The sequence below is a fragment of the Elephantulus edwardii genome, unplaced genomic scaffold (assembly GCF_000299155.1).
Source record: "Elephantulus edwardii isolate Elephantulus edwardi_28Jun2011 unplaced genomic scaffold, EleEdw1.0 scaffold00127, whole genome shotgun sequence".
NCBI classification, from domain to species: Eukaryota; Metazoa; Chordata; class Mammalia; order Macroscelidea; family Macroscelididae; genus Elephantulus; species Elephantulus edwardii.
In genome coordinates, this window is record NW_006399877.1 from 233800 (window position 1) to 251897 (window position 18098).

Genomic DNA, 18098 nt, shown 5'->3' on the forward strand with positions numbered 1-18098 from the left:
CAGCTGCATTTAAGCACCTCCACCAAGAGGGGTTCTTCTCAGCACCCTACCAATGACCTGCTGCTGTTGAAAGAGATCTCACTGGCCAATTTTAAAAGAAGTAGGTTGCTAGGCCCTTCTTTCTACTCTGTCTTAGTCTGAAACTCTGCCGAAACCTGTCCACTGTGGCGCCAGTGGTGAGGGCTTCCTTCATGGCAGCAACACACAAGCCACCACAATGCAACAAACTGGTAGATGAATTCATTTTTTATTAATTTAATTATTAATAATCTCTGAATTTTTCTAAAGAAAAGTAGAAAAAGAATCTTAAAGCACACCATCTAGAATATACAGCATGAAAACACAGCACACCCATGACGAAAACACAACATCAAAACACAGCACACTCGTGTAAAACACATCATCAAAACACAGCACATGTAAAACACAGCACACCCATGATGAAAACACAGCATCAAAACACAGCACACTCATGTGTAAAACACAGCATCAAAACACAGCACACTCATGTGTAAAACACAGCACACCCACAATGGAAACACAGCATCAAAACTTATGAGTAAATCTGATATGAAAGACTTCTTTGCTGAAAATGGGAAATGTTTTAGTTCCAGTTAATGATAATATTTTAATTCTCCTTAACTTGATATACAGATGGAGTGTCACCCAAGGAAATACTGGATGTTTAAAATCAGAAAGGGTGTGCATAATGGCTGTATCTTTCTCTGTAACTATTCAGTCTGTGTGCTGAGCAAATATTTAATGAAGCTGGCTTCTATGAAGAAGAATGTGATAGCAGGATCAGAGAAAGACTCGTCAACAACCTGCATTATGCAGATGGCACAACTGTGCTTGCTGAAAGTGAAGAGGGCATGAAATACTTGCGGCAGAAGATCAAAGACTACAGCCTTCAGTATGGATTACTTTTCAACATCAAGAAAACAAAGGTCCTCACCACAGGCCAACAGACAACATCATGAAAGATGGAGAAAAGATTGAAACTTCCTTGGATCAACAATCAACACCATTGGTACTAGCAGTCAGAAAATCAGGAGATGGATTGCAGTGGGTTAGTCCACTGTCAGAGACCTCTCCAAAGTCCTAGGATCAATCATGTCAGTTTGAGTTGAGCACCTGATTCAGAACATCGTCTTCTGCTCTGCACCAGGGAGCTGGACAATGAATAAGGAAGACAGAAGAATTAGTATCTTCGAGTTGTGCTGCTGGAGAAGATCACTGGACATCAAGGACTGCCAAAAGAACACATAAATATATCTGGGGAAACGTGCAGCCAGAGCCCTCCTTGGAGGCAAAGACGGCAAACCTTCATCTCTCATACTTCGGACATGTAGCTGGTAGAAACGGTCTTGGAAAGGGACATCATGTTTGGAAAGATGGCAGGTCAGAGAAGCAGAGGAAGACCCCCAGTGAGATAGGTTGGCATGGTGACTTCCGCATGGCTCTAATGTGTCAGATGATGAGGATGGCCCAGGACAGGGCAGAGTTCAGGTTGGCTGTTCGTAGGGTTGCTATGAGTTGTACTTGATTTGATGGCACCTAACAAAAACAACAGTTCTGAAGAAAGTCAAGGTGACTCTAAAGTATATTTGCAAATTGGAAAGTTCTTTAATAAAGATCAATAATACTATTTTGAAAAGAGAGAACAAAATTGGAAGACTTGCATGAGTTGCTTTCAAGAGATCTTATAAAAGCCATAGTCCTTAAGACAGCACGATGCTGTCATGACACCATAAACACAACACTAAAGCAGCTCAATGAGGCCAGAAACAGACCTGCACACGGAACCAATGGCTGTTATAAGGTTGCCAAGGCAGCTCAACGAGGAAAAGAAAGTGTAAACATGGGAACGACCAATAATATGGATAAAAAATTAACCTTGATCTGTTTTTCGTTCCATACACAGAATATGATACATTGATGATCTAAGCATAAAAGCTGACACTAAATTTCTAGAAGAAACAGAGAAGCTAATTTCATAATCTTGCAGCAGACAAGAAGAAATCAGTATAAATGAACGACCACAAATCAACAATAACAAAAAGATGGAAGCACAAATAATTTGGGAAAAACTCTTAACTGGTATAATAAGCACATGAAAAGGTACCCAATACTGTCATTAGAGAAATGCAAACTAAAGCCAAGCTAGGCACAGCCAGAAAAAGGGCAGCAGCGAATGCTGAAGAGGATGTGAAGTAGCTGACACTCTTACACTGTTGGTGGAGAGCTAAAATATTCTAACCACTTTAGAGAACCGTGCGGCAGGGTCTCAGAAAGCCAAGTCTATATATATAAAGTCTATATAAAGTCTCTCTCTCTCTCTCTCTCTCTATATATATATATATCCCACAGCACTACTCATGGTAGCCCACATTTGAAGGAACTCAGACTGAATAAATAAATTGTGATATATCTACTCAAGGAGATACCACTTAGTGATAGAAATGAACCAGACATCATCCACACGATAATATGCATGAATCTCAAAAATGTTCAGTGAGCACAGCAGACACACTAGAGAATGCAGGGTGTGACTCTAGTGGTATGAAGTGACTGATCTCAGATGGTGGAGGGAAGAAATATTAATTGGATGGGAGCACAAGGGAACTTCCATACTGGTGATTTCTAGAATCTTCTCCCAAATCAGATGTACACCTGAACCCTGATCTCAGCACCTCAACTCAACTCATTGCCATCAAGTCAGAATCGACTCACAATGGACTCTCCATTGGGTTTCAGGAAGCTCTGCTGGTGACCCAAAGTTACATGGTTCAAATCCACCAGTTGCTCCATGGGAGAAAGATGGGCAATCTCCTGTGAGGTTAACTTCCTCTGAAAACCTGGAGGGTCCGCTATGAGTCAGTTCTGACTTGACGGTACACAAGCCCAGGAGCTGGGAGATCGTCCATCCCTCCCACGGAGCAGCTGGTGGATTCAAACCCCCAGTGAGATGCGTCCTCTGGCTTTAGTAAGGTGACTCCCTGTGGCCACTGGAGCTTCTGCTCCTGGGCAAACCCAACCAAAGCAGGGCTGCTTTTACAGGACAAAGACCAAAGCCACAAAGCTGACCTGTGTGCACTGACTTCCCTGGCGCTCAGCTCATCCTGAGAACCACTTTCACTGCTGTCCATGCTCTAGGTCCATTGCCTGCTCCCAGGTCCTGCACTGACCACAGGTAAGATGTGGCAATGTCTGCATCCATCCAATTATGCCCATTTCTGCCAGAAGTTGTGAGCTTCACCAAGGGGATGACGGCCTCTCATCTGCACGTGCCAATAGACTGCTCAGCCAGTGTCAGGTGAATGCTGGAGGGACGGGGCCAACCTTGGCAAGAAGGGAGGCCCTGTTTGGCCTTCTTCCTGAGCAATGTAGACATTCTCCAGGTATCTTGGTCATAAGGAATCAGCACCTACTTCCACCTGGTCTGAGACTGCCCAGGACAGCTAGGCTGAGCAGACCTCCATCCCATTGTCACAAAACATCAAGCCGGGTAACAGTTCCAGGGCCAAGGCTGCTGAGCAGAGGGGAGGCTGGGTGTAGAGGAGTCCTTCCCCCAACCCAGTGGCAGTTCTGAGGGTGAGCAGTACAAGGCTGGGGTCCTCATAGGCCTCCGGAGCCTGTATTTTCCCCTCTGTGTGCATATAAATTTGTGACTCTGGACAGGTGGGTACTCTGGTCCACGTGGATGTCCTGGACGACTTGAATACCTTTGTCCATGTGGAAGTCCTGGTCTACACGGATGCCCTGGCCCACGTGGATACCCTGTCCATGTGGAAGTCCTGGTCTACATGGATGCCCCAGACCCCAGGGCTGCCCTGGACCAATTGCATACCCTAGTCCATGTGGTCCCTTGCCACTGGGAGATGTCCTGGCCCATGTGGTGCCAGCATGTGTGAGTGTCTTCGTGTGTCTTCATGCAGCATCACAGATCTGCCCCATGGGCTGAGGAGTCCATCTGGACTTGGTGTGTGCAGATGTGTGCCGACACCTGGACCAGGCTTCTATGCACATCCTTGTCTCCCAGCCCTGGGGAGACTCAATATGAGCTCAGGCCCCTTAGCTCCAGGACAAGGTGTCCTCCAAAGGTTAACATAACTCTCCTGTGGGTCTGGCATCCCCCAAGGTGGTTGTAAGGGCTCCCTGAGACCTCACTGAAACCCATTCTACTATGAAGAGCAGAGACACAGGCACATGGCTCTTTATTGAATGTTCCCAGGAAAGCCAGCACCATGAAGCCATGGGACAGTTGGGAGATATTGGTGAAACTGAGCCAAACGACTTATTTCCAGGGTCCCCTTCAGGGGCAGCTGCCTAATCGTGTCCCTCTCCATATGACAAGGCTGTGTCAGCAGCTCTGTGGCCTGGCCCCAGGGTCTTAAAAAGCTTGTTTGTCCTGTCACCCCCTGGAGTCCCTTCTGGAGGGGTAGGGACAAGTGGGCAGTCACAGCTTGTTCCGGGGACAGCGCTGTAGGGCATCCTTCAGCGCCTCAATCACGCGGTCCACGTTCTCCCGGGTGGCATTGCAGCCGAGCAGACCAATGCGCAGTACCTGGAGATGCAGACACAGGTGGGGCGCACACGTCACTCCCCTCCTGTCCTCCCCACCCATGAGGACCACAGAAATCCAGGGCAGGGCTCAGTGGACCCTGCAGCTGCACCCTGTACAGGTGATGGAATAAGGCCAGGACTGGCTGAAGGTATGAACCTGGTCTGAGCCATGGACAGGGGACAGCATTAAGTCTCCACTCTGAGTAGAATCAGAGGCCACTGAGCCAGGTTCTAGTGGCCCCATGTGACCTCACTACAGGGGGAAGGAGAAGACACCATCTAAGTCCTCTTAGCAAAGGACACAGGTTCGAATGAGGACCCTCCTCCTCATTGCCCAGTCATCCTAGGCCTTCTTGCTGGGCATCTGCTGACTGGGGATGGTCAGCTGGATACAGATGTGCTGTCCACACAGGTTGGACTGGCCCTGCCTCTTAGTGCCAAGTGGCCCTGTGGCCAAAGCCATCCCTTCTTACCTTCCCCACTGAGGGCCCGAGGCCACCTGTGATCTCGATGCCGTGGTGGTCTATGATGTGGTTGACAATGTCCCTCCAGTCATAGCCGGCAGGCACGGCCACTGTGGTAACTGTGGGCAGCCGGAGTGCCTGCCAGATGAGGAGGCTCAGCCAGGCTGCCCACACCCTCACTTGTGCCAGGCTGCCTGCCCAACCCCTAGTCCTGTTCTGCCCTGGGGGCAGCACAGAGGGCTCACAAAGGCAGGTGTCATTACCCCCCACCTGACACCACCACCCCAGCTCTGCCGGCCAGAGCAGCTGGGGGTGTCCCACCTGCCTGGCACAGGATCACCTCCTGCTTGATGCCACCTCAGCTCTTCCAGGCAGGGTGTCTGGGCCTGGGACAGTTCTAGCCTGGAGAGCCTCCTCTCACCCGCCCTGGCTCCAGCGTGGCTCCAGCATGACCTCTGTATCACCTGGAGTTTTCCACTCTCTGCCCTCCTGGTTCCACCTGGAACCCCCATCTACACCATGGGCCAGGCCTAGGGGCTCAGGAGAGCCACCCTGTGGTCTCTTAACCAGCCCAGCATCCAGCGACCCTGGCTAGTGGACCCCGCCAGATGGGACCCATACCAGCCTGTGCACCTGGCCGGTCCTGCCAGCCTCCCCACTGTCGTTCCCCTCTGCTGCCCCGCCCCCAAGCCCCTGCCCTCACCTCATTCCCCTCTGCAGACCCGCCCCCAGGCACCTGTCCTCACCTCATTCCCCTCTGCAGACCCGCCCCCAGGCACCTGTCCTCACCTCATTCCCCTCTGCTGCCCCGCCCCAGGCCCCTGCCCTCACCGGATCCTTGATGAAGAGCTGAAGGCCCAGACCCTGCAGGCGTCCCTGCAGGTAGGCCGTGGCCTCGCGATGCCTGCGCCAGCTGTTCTCCAGTCCCTGCCGGGAGGGGCAAGTGGACCATGGCATGGGGGACAGGGAGCCCCGGCCCATAGGTGTCCTTGGGGACAACCCCAGGCTTGGTGGGCTTCTCTGGCCTGGACAGGAGATCCTTAGAGCCCCTAACCCCCAGATCCAGTTCAGATCTGCTGGCCAGCTGAAGGGCCCCTGGGGACGATCAGATGGGTTCCCCATGGGAGGTGGGACTGGTTAGGCGTGCCTCAGGGTTCAGGCTGGGTCAGAACCAGGGAAAGGGCTCAGATTCTTCCCTGGTCTCCGGCCAGAGGGCAGGGCTGGAGGTGGAGGAGGGGAGACAGGCGGGTGGGGCTGAGAGGAGTCCTTGAGACACCTCGGCTCTCAGGTGGACACTGCCATGCCCACTCTGGCCTCAGGCAGGGAAGGCAGGGCCAGCAAGTCCCAACATCCAGGGTCCCCAACCCCCAGGGCCTTGACCTCCGGAAGCCCTGTCCTACACCACTGCACTGGCTTCCATGCTCGCTGCTCTCAGGTCTTGGACTCATCTGTGGACCCCAGCGCCCTGACCTTAGTCAGCAGGGTGACAGGGAGCCGGCCAGGGGAAGGGACAGAACTCCAAGGAGCGGGAAGGAGTCAAAGCAAAGGGAACCCAGAGCAGGGGGCGGACCAGGGGGACGGGCAAAGTGGCGGAACGAGGGGCTGGGGTAGGGATTGTGGGATTAGAGCCAGGGTAGAGGCTGGAATGGGAGCTCAGAACAGGTGTAAAATGGGGTCCAAACAAAGAGAAGAAAGAACTTTTAATAGGGGCCTGGAAGCCCCTGGGCAGGCTGAGGAGAGGCTGGGCGTGGACAGGGTGGAGGGCAGGACTAGGGGCTGGGGCTGGGGCAGGGCCTGGATGGAGCACGGGCAGGGCTGGGCGAGGCCTGGCTGAGTGGGAACAAGGCCTGTATGAGATGGGCGGGGTTTGCGTTTGTGTGATGTGGGCAGGGCCTAAGTGAAGTGGGCAGTGCCTGAATGTTGTGGGTGAGCCTGGGTGAGGTGGGCAGGGGGGGCCTAGATGAGGTGGAGAGGTGGGGGGGGGCCTGAGTGTTGTGAGTGAACCTGAGTGAGGTGGGAGGAGCCTAGGTGAGGTGGGCGAGCCTGGGTGAGATGGGCAGGGCTTGAGTGCAGTGGGCAGTGCCTGAGTGTTGTGGGGGAGCCTGGGTGAGGTCGGAGAGTCTAGGTGAAGCGGGAGGGGCCTAAGTACTGTGGGCGGGGCCTGGGTGGGCGTGGGCAGTGAGGATGGAGCTTAGAGACCCCCAATGCACAGTCCCTATTTCCACATGCCCTGTTTCTCCCCACTTCTGCCCATCTTGAGCCCTCAGTGGACACTGCCCCCTCACCTGCTCTGCAAGGATGGCCAGGCCTTCCCGCAGGCTGTACAAGCCGATGACAGGGGTGGTGTGATGGTACCTGGAATACAGCAGGGGCCATTCCAGTGTCAAGCCTTGCCCCTTAACCTAGCTCCTGAAGATGGTCAGCTGCACCTTCCTGGTGTCTGGCAGACATGGACTTCCAATGGACTCCACTTCTTCTTGTGAAGTGGGTAAACTGAGGCCCAGGATGAGGGAGTAGGTGGGGTCCCATGGGAGATGCTTTTGGAGGTCTCCAGGAAGACAAGGGCCACCTTTCCTGCCTGGGCCTGCAGGCCAGCTGAGGGATTGTGGCTCCTGGAGACCTGATGGCCTCTCCCTGGTGAGTACCAGGGCCAAGATGGTGTGGGGACTTGAGGGTGGATGCTGGTGAGAGGCTGGCCTGCCTCCTGACCTGGCCTTTACCTCCACACCCTCAACCTCCATAGCTGCCTGTGTCTGACCTCATCTCTATCACTGTGCCACCAGCCCCCGCAGTTAACCTGTGTGCCCAGCCCTCACTTCCCCCTCAGTCCCCTGTCAGCCTTGCCCTGTCCCTCTTGCTTCACTCTGCCTTCCACGTCTTCCAACCCTCTGTGTCATGTGACCACCCTAGCCCACCCTTCCCCTTCTCACCCTCATGTGGTTTGGACTTTCTTACCCACCTGGTCCTCACCTCACCCAAGCCTGTTCACTTTCATATCTTGGGACTCTCATCCCATCCCCAACCTCAGCAATCCCCCATCCCTCATGTCTTGGGGACCCTCACCCCATCCCTGACCCCAGTACCCCTGGCTCTCACATCCTGGGCTCATCCTCGCAGCCCCAGAAGTTGGCCAGGCACTTCACATCCAGGCAGAAGGAATAGGGCTTGGTCTTCCGTGAATAGATTTTCTCTCTGGAAGGGGTCACAAGGAGCACTGTCTGGGCTGGAAGGGGTCAACAGGGCCATCTTGTTCCCCAATGCTTCAAAGAGGGGAGCCCAGAGGGTGGGGCTTCACAGACCACTTGTGCCCAGCCCCTAGGCTGGACACACAGCAGTCATCTAGGAGCAGTCAGCCCTGCATACTCTGGGTCTTTGGGGCTCAGGACCCTCCCATGGTGACCTTCTCTAGTCTTCTGGTCACTCCTGAGTCTGAGATAGAAGAAATCCTCATATCTAACTGTCTTAATAAGGGGGACAGCTTGGGTCTGGGGTTGAATCCCCTTTTTTAGAGAGGGCTGCGTGCTTGGAGTGCAAGCTCTGAGCCTGAAGTATAACTGGGGTCCAGCCTCGGTACTGCACATCCTTTTGTGGGTATGGCAGCCTCATACCATCCAGGCTCCCCTGCTTGTGATGCCATAACCTGGAGGCCTGGACAAACCCAGACCTCTGTTCCATTCCACCCACTCACCCTAGCACCCTCTAATGCCTACAGTCCAGCAGCAACTCAGAAGTCCCTCATTCAGCATAGATGTCAGATTCTCTTGGAACCCTGTCGTCTGCTCAGTGGCAAGGCCAAGAAGTGAGGCAGCTGAGTGCTGACCACCTGCTGAGTCCTCTGTTTTCTCCCCAGTGGGGCTCGGGGACTGCAGGTGACATTGTCCGAGTGGGGCTCAGCTGTGAGGCCACATGGGGCAGGACTCAGCTCCCCATCCTGCTGGTCACTCTTTGATGCAAAACTGGGAGCTTCCAAAATGACCAGCCCTGTCCACCTTCACATCTTGGGAGATGTCTGCTCCCACACAGTTCCAAGTCCCCAAAAGAGTCTCCCCAGCCTCCTAGCCCATCTGGTCTCGCTGTGTTCAGCCCCTTATCCCTGCTGAACCTGCACTTCTCAGCAGCCCTCCTAGTGCAGGGTTCCTGGAAGATGGCCAAGTGTGGTCATGGGAACAGGGCTCCAGAGCCCCTCCGACACCAACTCTGGGTCTGCAGTCACCCACCGGGCCTTGTTGCTGAAGGAGATGAGCGAGGTCCCCGGGGGGGCGTTCAGAACCTTCTGGGCACCCGAGTACAGGATGTCAATCTCTGTGGAGAGGATGCTGTGTGGGGGCTGGGGATTGAGTGGGACCGGGGGACCGGGGATGGTTCCCTTCTTGCAGGGCAACCTGAGCCCCGAGCCCCCTGCCAAGTCCCCCCTCCATCAGGGGGTGCAGCCTGACCCCCAGCACCACTTCTGTCATTAGGATCAGGAGGGTGAGGTCAGCCCAGGGACCCCTCGCTGCTGAGGAGCGAGCTACTGCGAGTGTGGGCTGTGGGCTGGCACTTGGAGGGTGCACCGTGCTGGGAATGGAGGCTACCTGAGTGTGGGCAGCAAGAGGGCCCAGTGTTTGGAAGAAAGGCCTTGTCACTTCCTGTGAGTCACATAGTCCAGTGACAGATTGTCCAGAGGGACACTGCAGGATTGGGCAGGGCTGGGTCCTGTGGGTCGAGGGGACTGTGGGACAGGGTGTGACTCGGTGTTAGGGATAGTACAGGACCAGGCAGTGCTGTGTCCTGTGGGTCGAGGGGATCATGGGACAGGGTGTGACACAGTGTTGGGGGATGGTGCAGTGCCGGGCAGTGTTGGGGCTTGGGGTCCGTGGGGCCTGGGGACCACAGGCCGGGGTCTTACTCTGCAAGTTAGCATGAGTATGGTTCTGGAACGTGGGAGATGCCTCATCAACGTTTATTAAACAAGTGAACTACAGAAAAGCAGGCCTGGCAGGGCTCCATGCAGCCTCTGCAGCACCGCCAGGAACACGGGCTCTGTGTGGTCAGGGCCTCGCAGCGTCTGCTTAGGGATGGTGCCCACCACTGCCCAGATGCCATCTCAGGCCTGGCCCTCGCCTGGATCTGACTGCCAGTTCCTGGGGATCAGAGCCCTAGTGCTTGGGATTGAGGGCTCCCACGCTGCCAGAGGAGAGCTTGCCAGGGCCTCCTGTCTGCCAGGTGAGCAGCTGTGGGCACCCTACCTTGCTGGTCCATGTAGATGGGGGTCCCGCCCAGTGAGGCCACAGAGTCCACAAGGAGCAGACACTTGTACCTGGTAGGAGTGGGGTAGGGCACCATGAGGCATAGGACTGGTCCAGGACCTGCCTGTGCGGGGCCTGCAGGCAGGCACCCTCAGGTGAAGAAGATGAACACCTCCATCTCCCCATCCAGGGTCCCTCCCCAGAGCTGACTCTTTCCCTGCGTGGGGTCATTCCAGTGAGCCTGGGCTAGCCAGGCCTGAGCAGTGCTTTGTCTGGTGTCAAGGCCCCGATGGCCTCCACAGAGACCTGCACACTTGGTCAGGGCCAGCCTGTGGCTGAGGCTGGGCAGTCCTGGGTTCCAGGGCTTTTTTGAGGCTCTGGGCGTCCAGGCCCTCAGGCTCTGTGGAGGTGGGGGTGGGCCTGTGAGATACACTGCAGGCCCAGCTCAGGCTGAAAGTCCAGGGCAGAGTCCAGTGGCGGTCAACTTGGCTGGTCACCTCCCCTCCTGCCCTTGTCCGGCGGCTGTCCGTGACAAGATTTGAAGCGCCCACGCTGTCTGAGGTGCGTCTGTCCCACGGCAGAGTAGCCCAGGCTACACTTGTGAGCACACACGCTCAGCAGCCTCCAGGGATGGGACCCGTAGGGGCCACGCTGACCCTGCCGGTGTCCTCCCTGAGCATGACACCCCAGGACAAGACTGCTCAGTCCTGTTGAAGGCCCTGCCCTGGGCCCCATGTGAGCAGTGGGCTGCAGAGGCCGCTTCATAGGCTTGGCTAAGGCAGGGCAGGACCAGAGGACCCAGCACCCAGACTGCAGTGCGGCCTTGGTCCCAGCCCCTGAGTCCCGCTCAGATTGGTCAGTAGGAGGGTCCCAGGGGTGGCTGCTTTATCACTGGACAGAGACCTGGGCCCCGCTCTGTCCAGCACCCCCTCCAGGCCACACAGAGGCCTGGGCCTGGCTCTGGCCAGCACCCCCTCTTGGTCCCATGTGCAGCTCTGCTCTGGTAGGGTCCCCTCCGGGTCTACACAACACAGCCCCAGCTCTGGCCAGCACCCCTCCAGGTCCTGCATGGTGCCCTGACTGCTCACCGGTGGCACAGCTGCCCGTAGCCATCAAGGGGCTGCAGCACGCCGCTGGACGATTCCCCATGGGTCAGGAACAGTAGCTTTGGTTTGTGCTGGGCCAGAGCCTGTGGGCAGGGGAAGCTGTGGCCAAGCCTCTCAGGGGCGGTCCAGGGCCAGTCAGCCTCCTCCAGGGACCTCCCACATAGGGAATGTCCAGGACCACCCACACCCATGCCAGGAAGAGGTGGACCCAGGCTCTAGTGGTCCCGCACATCTCAACCCTGCCCTCTGAATGTGCTGGCGCGGGGGCTGCTCTGCTTGGGCCGGGGGTTTTGTCCAGCGCCCTCAGCCCCTGCCGTCTAGGCAGATGGGTTTTCTCACAGTGCCACTGGCTCTGGCTGGGGAGTCCCACTGCCCTGCCCCACACAGCCTCCTGCCTCCAACCCCCTTCCTGTTCTTGACCTGTGACCAGGTTTCTCTGTTGGACAAGGCCAACTCTACGTGGCAGCCCTGGTCCTGAGGAGCCCTCCTGGACCCTCGGTCAGGTGATGGTGCAGGGAAGCCCCAAGCACCTGAGCCCCCCCCCCCCACCGCCTGGGACAGCGAGCCCCACACCGCATACCTCCTCCACCTCCTGTAGAGTGTAATGACCTCCAGGGTCCTTGATCATGGGGTGCACACGGGCTCCTGGGGGCAGGACAGAGGGGTGGTCAGTGACAGCTGTCACCACTGGGGTTGGGAGAGCAGGACTGTATCCCAGATCCAGGCAGTGAGAGGAAAGAGAACAGGGACTCCAAGTGTGTCCCCATGAGGGACCTTTCTGGGGTAGGGGCATCTATCATGGTCCTGACCTCAGAAGCTGTAGGGTGCAACCAGTGCCAAGACCAAGTACCATGGGTCACATTGCAGGAGCTGGTGCTCCACTGTGTGGCCAGCGTAACCCACAGAGGGCGCCCTGGAATAGGGACCGCATCTGCCTGACCCATCGCCGGGCCACCTGGCGCTCCCCACCCCCCCTGTGAACACACACCGGTGACTGATGACCAACTGAGGGCGTGAGCAGGCTTGGTCTGTCCGTGGGTTGGGGGCTCCAGAGAGGCAAGTCCTTGGACCGGGGCAGAGCCAACCTCCAGAGGAGAAGCGGGTGTGGACCACCCAGCCCCAGGGAAGGATGGAGGCTGGTGGACAGCGGCTTGCCAGACCACACTGTGCCCTGAGCCAGAGCTGCCCGCCTCCGAGCCTGGCCCTGCTCCCTGGCTCTGTGTCTGGGAACATCCACTGGAGAGGCTGGTGTGGAACTCCGCAGACGCTGCATCAGGCTCAGGCCGTGGCATCTCCCTCAGAAGGACGTGGCTCTGGGTGTGGATGCCAGCCTGTCCCTGGGTTCCGCCCTGGCACGATGAGGACCAGTCACAGACTGCAGGGCTGAGGGCTCAGGTAGCTGCTGGGCTGTTGGGGCTCATGCTGAGTCCAGGGGTACCCCGCAGAGAGCACACTGGACCTATGCTCTGGCTGGTCAGGGGCACCAACGCCGTGCAGGAGGCGAGGCGCGAGGCCCCACAGCCAGCAAACACCCACCCGCAGAGGCAGGATGCACCTTACCGATGCGCTCCCCAATGTCCACGGCCCGCAGCCCCCAAAGGCCGTTGGCGCCCACCAGGAAGGAGTCCCCCGGCTCCAGCACATTGACCAGGGCGGCCTCCATGGCGCTGTGCCCGGAGCCGCTGATGACCAGGGTGAGCGGGTTCTTGGTCTGGAACACATACTGGACGCCCTTCTTGATCTCATCCATGATCTGGGGGGACACAGCATCAGCTAGTCCAGCAGGCCCCCGTGTGGTGCCCACACCCGCCGCCCTGGCCTACCTGGTACATCTCCTTGTGCATGTGACCGAGCATCTGCAGGCTCCCAGCGGCCAGTACCCTCGGGGCCAGATTAGAAGGGCCAGGTCCGAGCAGAAGCCGCTTGGGGATGGAGAGCGGCTTCAGGAGCACCTCCGGGGGCGGCACCAGGAGCTGCTGGGAGGCCATGGTCCGTCCCCGCCCTGCCGCTCGGGACACCAAGGCCGCACTGACTGAGGCCAGTGCCCGGAGCATTTCCCAGCCACGCTGCTGCTGCTGCTGCGCACGCGGCCCTGAGGTGCTGCCCTTCAGAGGTGGCTGCACCCAAGCCACCGCCCCCGCTTTTTGTTGGTTGTTTCCTGGCCCTTATCAGTGAGGATCCACACAGCCTGGCAGCCGGGGTGTTGAACCCTGGCTGGGGGGCGGCACCTCCAGGTGGGTCAATGGAGCCCACTCCCCTGAGGTTCTGCTGCCCAGGACAGCCCCATCATGCTGAGCTCAGGGGTCTGCAGAACTTCCCTTAAAGGGGCAGAGAGCAAATATTTTAGGCTGGTAGGTCACACCTTCTGTGTTGCAATGACTAGACTGGGGTTAGATAGTGGGAGGGCAGCTATGTAGGGGGTGTTGTGTGTCAGCAAAACTTCACAACTCAGGCCAGTCCCAGAGATGGCTGGGGGGAGGGGTCAGACCAGTCCCAGAGATGGCTTGGGAGGGGGTCAGGCCAGTCCTGGGGCGTTTGCTGGCCTTGGACTAGCTAATGGAGTTAACAGGGAAAACAAATGTGTACTATGTATGTAAACATATATGCACTTCTATGCACAAACTCACATCCACACACATAACGTGAGCATGAAGATTCACATCCCATTCTCTCACATGCACAAGCACATATGTTCACACAAAATACATTCTCACACACATGTATACTCACAGATGAACACATACACTCACACATAATTATGTAAACACACGCACACAGATGCACACTCATGCACACATGTGCACACAGACATATTTGTGCACATAGCACATATGAAACATACATGCACATACATGTGCACATACATACACTCCCATGCATGCACACACACGTGTACTCACACATACACTCCCATGCACACGCACACTCACACATGCATGCAAACACTCCCATGCACACTCACACATACACTTCCATGCATGCACGCTCACATTATGCAAACTGCACACACATGTGAGTGCATCAGCTCACCTTCATCATCACATCACTCTCACATGCACACACATGAACTTACACATTCACGCACACTGGCAGTAACATTCTCACACATACACGCACATTCTCTTGCTCTCTCACACATACACACTCATTCTCACTCACAAGAATTGACACATCCTTCCACACTCGCTACACTTGCATGCTCAAACATCCAGAGTTTGGGCTGCACTAGTTTTGGGGGCGTTCTTGGTGCTCTGTGCAGAACTCAGGTCAGGAGTAATACAAGACCCTCTGCAGAGACAGTGCCCACGTGGAAGGTTACCTGCACTGAGGCAGAGGGTCACCGATGAGCCCAGGGCTGCAGTCTGGTGGAGTTGAAGGAAGGGTCATGTGCTTAGAAGGGGGCGAGTGTCAGGGACTACCAGGAAGGGGAGCAGGGGCAGAGACACCAGTGTGTACTAGGGCAGGTAGTGGGGGAAACGGCAGGGCACACAAGTCCACAGTGGGAGGGAAAGGAGGGCCAGGGGACTGTGACAGAGGCACTTGGCTGTGATGAGGCCACAAGGTCTGCCTCGCTTGGGGCCTGGGGACAGCTGCTCGGCCTGGGTGGGCTCAGAGATGCCCACTGGATCCAAGCCCTGGGCTTCTAAAGTCCTGCTGCAGGACACCCCAGGACAAGTGCTTGCCAGCGCTGGGGCCAACCAGTCAGGGAGGGGCCTGGCCCACCTTGGAAGTTCCTGTCTGGTGAGTGAAGCACAGCCCAGGCCCCTGTACTATGCACCCAGACTCCTGGCCCACAGCCCTGAGGGCCTGGTTCAGGCACTTCAGCATACTGCACTCCCACCTCCAAGTCCTGTACCCTCCTTCCCAGGCATGTCCTCGCCCTGGAAGGCCTAAGAGGACACCTTCTCTGCCTGACATCTGCTTTGCAGTGCTGTTCCCTCTGCCTCAATGCTTGGTCCTGCTCCACCCCACCCCCTCCAGCCATGTCTCCTCCCAGGAGTCCTTCCCCCCCCAGAGAACACCCTGCCTGTCTGCCTTCTCTCAGGACCCCACTTTGTGCTGGGCAGCACCCTAGCATCAGCTTCTGGGAGATGTGAGTGACCCGTCAGGGCTTGGCCAGTGGTCCTGGGGGGCTGGTATCACCAAAGAAAGGCTGGACTCTGTGCTTGTCCCCAGCTTGGCCTGACCCAGAGAGGATCTGTCGAAACTGAGGGTGGCTCCCCAGAGCAGGAGCCGATTGGTAGCACCACATGGGTGACGTCAACCGGCAGCTAGCCACCTCCACCCACAGGTGCTGGAGCTCAGGGCCACCTGGCCAATGCCCAGGTGCTAGCCATGGTGTATCCCCTCAGGGCAGTGTAACTGGGAGCCTGGGCAGATGGTAGTCAGCACCATTTCCCCATCTCATGGGGTCCAGCCCCCTGTGGCTGCACAAGTCCTAAGGTGGGAGCCTGGAGGAGCCTACCAGGCCCAGTGGACCGTCTCTTCCATGTAACCTGGAGCGTTTCTAACAGAAGTGACAAAGTGTTGCACTGTGTGCTCCGTCGGTCCGCTCTCTGCAGAGTTTGTCAATGTGGGAGGGTCCTCTTGCTCCCAGGCTATCGGGCAGGTGAGGCCCTGGTAAGATGCAGGCACCTTGCTCTGGGAGCACCTGTCGTTCTCAGAACGTGCAGATGGGGGGGGGCATACGCATCTGAGGTCACTGTGCAGCCCCAAGAAGGGATCATCTTGAGCCAGGACGGGTAGGAGCAGGGGACCCCGGGGATGTGATCTGCAGCTGTCCTGGGAGGGGAGGGGGCTGCTGGCACCTGCCCAGGTCAGACTCTCAGGGGCAGGGGCCACTTCACTTGGGAAGGAACACCACGTCCCTACATGTTTGTTGTGGCTTGAGAGGCACCAGGAGGCCGAGGTTCACACTACAGCATGCCAACCACCCTGCCCTGCCTGGGAGGACACTCCTTGGCCTTTTTGTGAGGGCCACCCTGAGCCAGCCACAAGGTCTGCATGTGTGCACGCGTGGAGTGGGGGTGGGGGCAGCCGGCCTCCCTGCATGTTGTGCTGTCACCTCAGCTCCAGCTCAGCGACCCCTTGTTCAGTGGCTCGAGCGATGCCTGGCCCTCCCCTCGTGTGACCCCACACTTTCCCAGCATGATGGCCTTCCTGACAACATGCCCAAAGGGTGTGATGAAAAGCTTCACCATCCTTGACTCTAAGGACGAGCTTCTTCCGAAAAGGAACGCGGGTGACATCATGCATTACACACTGAACTGCTAAATGTGAGGTCAGCAGTTCAAGTCCACTGACCGCTCCAAGAGAGGAGGATGGGCAAGCTCTTCCTATAAAGATTTACAGACTTGGAGACCAGATGGAGGGTCTCCACAAGCTTGAACCAGTCCTGGGAAGGGCAACGGGTGGCTGTGAGCTGAAACTGCTCACCTTGGCCCTCTCTTTAATCTAAAGATGGAAGAACAGACAGTGAGACGCAGAGGAGGCCGGGGCGGTGGATGGAGGCCTGAGATGGGGCAAGGGCAGAGGGACTGGCTTTGAGTGACAAACACTTTGTGGTCAGCTCTGGACCTGCTTACCTGTGCTGTGCGCCTGGTCCCCAGGCCTGGGGGGCGAGCGGCTGTCTTTAGGTCCCATGATGCCCACTACTGACACGCTTGTGTGAAGATGGGGCTGGGCAGGGCTGTTCCTGGGGGGACGTGCCTGACCACCCTTTGGAGTCCCCATGGCCAAGGGTGTCCCACCTGTCAGATGTTTCTTCTTCTGGGCCTGGTCCCGTGGGCTGAGGGTGCCCACCATGAGGCTGTCCGTCTTCTCACAGGCCTCTGCTTCACAGGGTCTGCCCGGGCCCCTCATGGAGGGCAGGATGGGGTTTGGGAGTCCAGGCTGGCTGGGAGCCCTGCTGTGGCCACTCACTAGAGCACAGCATCAGGAGCAGGATGCAGGGGATCTGTGGAGGATGCAGGGGTTCTGTGGAAGCTGCGTACTCTCCTCTTGTAGGTCTCTGCTTGGCAGTGAGCTTGGCATGCCTCAGGTCAGCACTGCCCTCTAGTGTCAACATTGGGCTCTGAGCAGAAAGATGGCCTGGGTGCCCCACCCCCAGTACAGGGCCCAGGGAGGAGGAGGGCCCCCTTCCTGGAGGTGATGTGCAGGCAGCTCCCTCCCCAGGAGTCAGGCCAGAGGGTGTGCCATAGACTCTGCATCAGGGAGTGGTGACTGAACCCTGCCTCTTCCGAGCCAGGACAGCCCATACTCATGCTGCCCGTCCTGTCTGAAGTGACCCTGGATCCACACCAGAAGGTGTTTTGTTGACTGGGCCGCTGCCTGGGGGATGGGGGTCCAGGCAGCAGGCACTGCGGGGGCTGGTCACACCCGCTGTCCCTGTGCCAGGACATAGCACCTGGACTTCCAGCCAATTTCGCCTGACTCCACACACTCTCCACACAGCCCTCACACTGCTGCCCGCCCTGCCCGACCTCACCTCTGCCCACCCTGCCCGTTGCCTCTGCCCACCCGACCTCACCTCTGCCCACCTGACCTCACCTCTGCCCACCCAACCTCGCCTCTGCCCACCCCACTCCTCACCTCTGCCCACCTGACCTCCCCTCTGCCCACCTGACCTCCCCTCTGCCCACCTGACCTCACCTCTGCCCATCCAACCTCACCTCTGCCCACCTGACCTCACCTCTGCCCATCCAACCTCACCTCTGCCCACCCGACCTCACCTC

The 18098-nt window shown here is 57.2% G+C and overlaps 1 protein-coding gene across 1 annotated transcript; it reads right to left on the reverse strand.

Moving 5' to 3' along the window:
• Positions 1–4459: 4459 nt before the first annotated feature.
• Positions 4460–13418, reverse strand: LOC102860265 (serine--pyruvate aminotransferase, mitochondrial-like). Its single transcript, XM_006893429.1, has 11 exons — positions 13188–13418; positions 12925–13117; positions 11945–12009; positions 11347–11447; positions 10259–10329; positions 9248–9332; positions 8127–8222; positions 7316–7385; positions 5862–5957; positions 5040–5168; positions 4460–4567 (listed from the first exon to the last, which is right to left on the reverse strand). Exons 1-11 carry the CDS (start codon positions 13416–13418, stop codon positions 4460–4462), a joined length of 1245 nt encoding a protein of 414 aa, XP_006893491.1.
• Between the last annotated feature and the right edge of the window lie 4680 nt (positions 13419–18098).

Coding starts and splice junctions, on each gene's coding strand:
- LOC102860265 (XM_006893429.1), bottom strand. CDS start 13,418: ATGCTCCGGGCACTGGCCTCAGTCAGTGCGGCCTTGGTGTCCCGAGCG. Junction 5,958..7,315: donor TGGCCATCCTTGCAGAGCAG/GTGAGGGGGCAG, acceptor CCCTCCCGGCAG/GGACTGGAGAACAGCTGGCG. Junction 4,568..5,039: donor TCGGGCCCTCAGTGGGGAAG/GTAAGAAGGGAT, acceptor CTGCATCTCCAG/GTACTGCGCATTGGTCTGCT.